Genomic DNA, 6,804 nt, shown 5'->3' with positions numbered 1-6,804 from the left:
TCTACTTTACCATTTATCCTTTTGGTGGCGTCGACCTCATCATATCGTTTAACATCTGCCATCCATGCTAGCAGCATGGGTGGGACGGATTCAGGAGAGCCAGTCAGACAGAGGCCTGCACCAGGCTTCTGTGACTGTCTTGGCAGAATTTTTACAGCTGGATACCCTTCTAGGTGGACTTTTTTCATGGCACAAGCACAGACGGTTTGAGGTGAGTAGTGCTTTTTACATGACACAAGCACAAGCAAGGTCAGTTTTGGCAGAATTTTTACAGCTGGATACTCTTCTAGGTGGGCTTAGTGCTTTTTCATGGCGCAAGCAAGGGCAGTTTTGGCAGAATTTTTACAGCTGGATACCCTTCTAGGTGGACTTAGTGCTTTTTACATGGCACAAGTACGGGCAAGGTCAGTTTTGGCAGAAATTTTACAGCTAGATGTCCTTTCCAAGCACCAACCCTCTGAGACACAAGTCCACGCAAGGTTGTTTACGGAAGACCAGCAGTGACCCCTGCATACCAGTGTCCCCTTTCCACACCATTATATGTACATAGAGTAATGGGTAAAGACCCCCTTTTGGTCATGAATGACGATGGGATTGCACCTAGAAGGATCCCCTCTGAGGATCCTTCTAGTCCAGGCAAGGTTGTTTACGGAAGACCAGTAGTGACCCTGTAAAAAAAAAAAAGTAAATATTTACAGACAAGGGAGATTTGGCTGTTGTTTCTAGCACATCCCATGACCACCTTCCTCGTTTCTTTCTAACTCAGACAAGTATTGATGTCTTTCAATATTTTCTCCAGTTTAATACCAAAAACTCTATGCTATAAAAAAGAATTTATTTTTTGATAATTTATGATTTTCATCGGCCCTAAACTTTACTGGTCAAGGGACATGCTAGAAACAACAGCCAAAATCTCCTTTTAATCACACACCTTTTCGTCTAAAAATATTTCCCTTGTCTCTTTTAATCTTTTACACTTTTACTTGTTTCAGTCATTTGACTGCGGCCATGCTGTAGCACCGCCTTCATTCGAGCAAATCGACCCCAGGACTTATTCTTTGTAAGCCTAGTACTTATTCTATCGTTCTCTTTTGCCGAACCACTAAGTTACGGAGACGTAAACACACCAGCATCGGTTGTCAAGCAACGAGGGTTCCAGTTGATAGTATCAATGGAACGGCCTGCTCGTTAAATGAACGTGCAAGTGGCTGAGCGCTCCACAGACGCACGTACCCTTAACGTAGTTCTCGGGGGAGATTCAACATGACACAATGTAACAAGGCTGGCCCTTTGAAATACAGGTACTACTCACGTTTGCCAGCTAAAGAACAACGTGAAATAGTGTCCTTACAATCGTCAGTCAAATACCCTAACCACTAAACCACGTGCCTTCACATACCTGCATAACTTTTACTTTGTACCAGCAGACAAGGGTTTTCGTAAAACGTTCGGATGCAAGTAAACCGGATGGAGTGGAAAGCGATGCGGTTAAAAGTACCTTTGGAGAGGTTGGATATTGAAAATTTGGAGAAATGAATTGGCGGAGGAGGGTGTAAGAATCTTGAGGAAATAATCTGGTTAAAATTTGGAAGAAATTTAACAAGAACCGTCCTGCCTCAAACAAAGAATTAAACGGGGTGCTGCGGAATAATATTTCATTTTTTTTATATTTGTCTCTTTTAGACGTTACGGAGTAGTTTAAAGAAAATTCGGCTGCTTTTTCTAGCTGGTCGAAAGACCATGTAAAAGGGTTATGCCAGCTGATTTTAGCAGTCCCGTTTTATCGGAAATAAGGGTTTACTATTGGCTAAAATTCCATTACTAAATACTCGTAATCACTTTATTATTAATTTGTAGAAAGAAATAATAGCTATTTTGGTCGTCATCATTTCAAATCTTCATAAGAACTAAATTTCTTGAAAATAATCAGGAAATTATTTTCAAGTTGTTGGAAGAAATTTAACAAGATCCGTCCTGCTTTATACAAAGAATTAAACGGGTTGCTGCCGAATAATATTTCATTTTTTTTTTTATTTGTCTCTTTTAGACGTTACAGAGTAGTTTAAAGAAAATTCGGCTGCTTTTTCTAGCAGGTCGAAAGACCATGCAAAAGGGTTCTGCCAGCTGATTTTAGCAGTCCCGTTTTATCGGAAATGAGGCTTTTCTATTGGCTAAAATTCCATTACGAATTGTTCGTAATCACTTTATTATTAACTTCTAAAATAATCAGGAAATTATTTTCAAGTTGTCGGAAGAAATTTAACCGGATCCGGAAGTGATATGTAAACGATGGCGGAGAAATGGAGGGACAAGAGAATCGGAAAAGACGACGAGGTGTAAATAGGAAGTACAGGATCGCAGTGAATAAGAGCCGAGCTATACGGTTAGAGAGTTACATGATAGTTATCCCCCCTTGTATGTTATGTGTTTATATTTTTCTAGATTTCTAACGCGCCTGCTGTGAGTTTGCACCTGCTAATTGCTTTGATGACACCACACACACACACACACACGACACGCACATATATACACGCATACACATATAAATACTTACACTAAATACTTAGCGATTAGGAACTCAAGTGAGCTCTGAAACAACACCCATCTCAGAGACAAGTGTTTCGGACCCTAACTTAGACTCTAACGGGGCCCGGGCCGCATTCTGGCCATGACCCCTGGGTACCATTCTGCTGATAGCTTTCCGCCACTTGGATATCGGAGACTTGGACATTTTAAAACCCTTGGAAACTTCATCCAGTTGTAATTCCTCACCGTTGACTCAGATTATACTGAAAGAAGAAATAACGTTGGTATGTGTAAAAGAATGAAAGTATAGAAAATTATCGATTATCGATACAACTTCAGGGTAGAAATGAATATTACAGGAGCTTAAAATCACAAGAGACCAGTACAAGATCGGTTGTAACTTAAGGTAAGTCCGTATTTTTGACAGTAAATGGTTGGTTTAAACGGTGGGGGCGCAATGGTTAGGGCAGCGGACTCGCGGTTTCGATTCCCAGACCGGGTGTTTTGAGTGTTTATTGAGCGAAAACACCTAAAAAGCTCCATGAGGCTCCGGCAAGGGATGGTGGCGAACCCTGCTGTACTCTTCCACCACAACTTTCTCTCACTCTTTCTTCCTGTTTCTGTTGTGCCTGTAATTCAAAGGGTCAGCCTTGTCACACTCTGTGTCACTCTGAATATCCCCGAGAGCTACGTTAAGGGTACACGTGTCTGACAGAAATGGGCACCAAAGCTGTCCCTGCTCCCTGTGACTTTTATGTGGTTGGTAAGCAAGCTACTTACCACACAGCCACTCCTGCGCCTATATATTCTGGACTGGTGCATTGTTCTGATGCAGTTGCACCCACCTTTTGCAACAAAATCTCTTCTTGAACCCCTCTTTGTTGACTTTCTGACCAGAGGGAATTCAGTGAATGTATATGATACCCTTGCTGTCAAAAAAAGGGATCCTTATAAATTTCCTGGTTTAATTGTTTGTGTAAATATTTATAATTACACTTAATATAAAAATGCAGTAAAATCTTCCTTTTTGAATCTCGATCATTTAAATATCTTCTGTAGCTTATAGTGTTGTTTTTCTATTATTTCAGGATATCAGATGACATTGGATTTAAAGAATTATGTTTTACTCTGGATGCGTCACCAATATTTATCATCACTCATTGACCAAAGGAACATGTTATACAGAAGAGATATTCCACCGTTTTTTTTTTATTTCATAAAATCTATGATATGTTTCCTCTGAACTGAAGTATATAGTGAAAAAAAACCCAATGTCTTTAAAAGTTAAAGAAGCGATTTTTATATTCTCAATTGCAGGATGATGCTAATAATATAGCCTGAACAGGATAAGATACCCCTATTTTGCAGAAAAAAGTGTAGCTGGTTAGCTGTGGACTCGAACTCACAATGTCTTTAATTCACTGCCTGAAATATGTACCTGATGGTTTTGGATTTTAATTTAACTCAGATTACAAAGTAATTAGCAGCATCTACAGATATTGACTAAAATTACAGTTGATAGAAATATTGCACAAGAAATATGTGTTAGGAATTAAATATATATATATATACATACATACATCATCATCATCGTTTAACGTCTGCTTTCCATGCTAGCATGGGTTGGACGATTTGACCGAGGACTGGTGAAACCGGATGGCAACACTGTATGTATGTATATATTTATACATAGTCAAGACTATTGAAAAGGTTGCAAGACGCAATGAAAATAAGGAATAAGTGGAAATTTTACTGGTGAGTGTGTTAAATTATAAGACACCAAAAGAGAATGACTCTCCCCAACACACGAACTCACATAAATCTTGCAAACCAAATCCCAAAACGAAATATATAATTATATATATATATATATATATATATTGTATATATATGGTAACTGTTCAGAAGAAAAGTTTGTATAGTGTGGTGAAAGGAGAAATATTATGGAAAATGAACTGTGTGAGACACAAACTGAAAAGTTTGGTTTTTCTGATGAGATGCCAAAAGATTCCGAAACAGCATTATACCAGTGTGATATCTGTCAAAAATCATTCTCTCAAAAATGTGATCTCACTACACACCAACTTGTTCATACAAAAAAGATGCCACATTCGTGTGATATCTGTGGTAAATCATTCTCTCGCGCTCGCCACTTAACCGATCACATACGTATTCACACAGGAGAGAAGCCATTTCACTGCGATATCTGTGGAAAATCATTCTCTCTTAGTCATCACTTAACTAGTCACAAACGCGTTCACACAGGAGAAAAGCCATTTAACTGTAACGTGTGTGGTAAATCATTCTCGCAAAAAAGTAACTTAACTAAACACAAACTCATTCATATGGGAGAGAGTCCTGACCACATTAACGTCTCTGGTGAATCATTTGCTCAGAATGATGGCATAACTAATCTGAAATGCCTTCAGACGGCAGAGAAACTATATCACTGTGATATTTGTGGTAAATCTACTTCTAGTAGTAGTAACTTAATTGAGCACATACGAATTCATACAGGAGAGAAACCATTTCATTGTGATATTTGTGGTAAAACATTCGCTCGCAATCGCCACTTGACAGAACACAAACGCATTCACACAGGAGAGAAGCCATATCAGTGTGATATCTGTGACAAATCGTTTTCTCGGAATCATCACTTAACTGAACACAAATACATCCATACAGGTCAGAAGCCATATCATTGCGATATCTGTGATAAACCATTCTCTACAAAAAGTAATTTAACCACTCACGAACGCATTCATACAGAAACGAAACCTTTCCAGTGTGATACATGTGGTAAATTATTTTCCGATGAAAGCTCGTTAACTGAACATAAGTGCATTCATACAGGTGAGAAACCATGTCACTGTGATATCTGTGGTAAATCTTTCTCACGTAATCGTTATTTGACTGAACACAAGAACATTCATACAGGAGACATGCCATATCACTGTGATATCTGTGGCAGTTCATTCTATCGGTATTATCACTTAAACGAACATAAACGCACTCATTCCGGAGAGAATCCACATCAGTGCGATATCTGTGGTAAATCGTTCTCCGGTAGTAGTAATTTAACTGACCACATACGTATTCATACAGGTGAGAAGCCATATCACTGTGATATCTGCGGTAAATCGTTCTCTCGAAATCATGATTTGACTGTACACAAACGACATCATACAGGAGAGAAACCATATCGCTGTGACGTCTGTGGTAAGTCGTTTCCAGCCAGTACGAATTTAACCACGCACAAGCGGATTCACACAGGTGAGAAACCACACCAGTGTGACATCTGTGGTAAATCATTCCCTCGGAAAAGCTACCTAACTGAACACAAGCGTAGTCACACTGGAGAGAAGCCATATCACTGTGACATCTGTGGTAAGTCATTCTCGCAGAGAGGTAACTTGACAGAGCACATTCGTATTCATACAGGTGAGAAGCCATACCATTGTCACACCTGTGAGAAGTCGTTCTCTCAGAAAAGTAATTTGACTGAACACATTCGCATTCATACAGGTGAGAAACCGTATCACTGTGATATCTGCGGTAAGTCGCTATCCAAAAAAATCAGCGTGATTGAGCACAAATACATTCATGCTGGAGAGAAGCCATATCACTGTGATATTTGTGGTAAAGCGTTCTCTCAAAAAGGAAACTTGCCTAAACACAAACGTATTCACACGGGGGAGAAACCATACGACTGTGATATCTGTGGGAAATCGTTTTCAGTGAATTTTTATTTGACAGAACATAAACACAGCCATACAGGGGAGAAGCCGTACCATTGTGACGTCTGTGATAAATCATTCTCCCGGCTTCATAGTTTGACTGAGCACAAGCAGATACATACAGGAGAGAGGCAGTTCCATTGTGATATCTGTGGTAAGTCGTTCTCTCGAAATCTCCATTTAGTTGATCACAAATACATTCACACAGGAGGTAAGCCGTATCGATGTGATGTATGTGGCAAGTCGTTCCTTCGAAATTTCCACTTGAACGAACACAAACACACTCACACAGGAGAGAAGCCATATCACTGTGACGCCTGTGGTAAATCGTTCTCTCGCAAACAACAGTTGACTTCACATTGTTGTATCCGTACAGAAGAATGACGTTACCAAACGTCTGTGGCCCTTCTTGAAAAAGAAGCATTTTCAGCTTCATCAATTGCCTCTGTCTCCATTTTTGGCAGAATATGCGCTAACATGAGATAGTTTCCTCTACAGCATTTGGTCTTTGGCAGTTCACTCACACAGGAGATAAGCCATA

At 39.6% G+C, this 6,804-nt stretch overlaps 1 protein-coding gene across 1 annotated transcript in view; it reads left to right on the top strand.

Annotated features, from left to right (window-relative positions):
- Nucleotides 1–308: 308 nt before the first annotated feature.
- LOC106878082 (uncharacterized) overlaps nt 309–6,804 on the top strand; it is a 7,516-nt gene continuing 1,020 nt past the window's right edge. Inside the window, exons 1-2 of the mRNA XM_014927179.3 lie at nt 309–2,932; nt 3,615–6,804. The exon at nt 3,615–6,804 is cut by the window's right edge and continues 1,020 nt beyond it. Coding sequence (XP_014782665.2) covers nt 4,470–6,647 — 2,178 coding nt within the window. The 5' untranslated portion in view covers nt 309–2,932; nt 3,615–4,469 and the 3' untranslated portion in view covers nt 6,648–6,804. The remainder of the gene's footprint in view (nt 2,933–3,614) is intronic.

Source organism: Octopus bimaculoides, chromosome 29, assembly GCF_046866305.1.
Source record: "Octopus bimaculoides isolate indiv1 chromosome 29, ASM4686630v1, whole genome shotgun sequence".
Classification (NCBI taxonomy): domain Eukaryota; kingdom Metazoa; phylum Mollusca; class Cephalopoda; order Octopoda; family Octopodidae; genus Octopus; species Octopus bimaculoides.
Note: the sequence above shows the minus strand (reverse complement) of the source record. Positions and strands in the feature narration are given on the sequence as shown.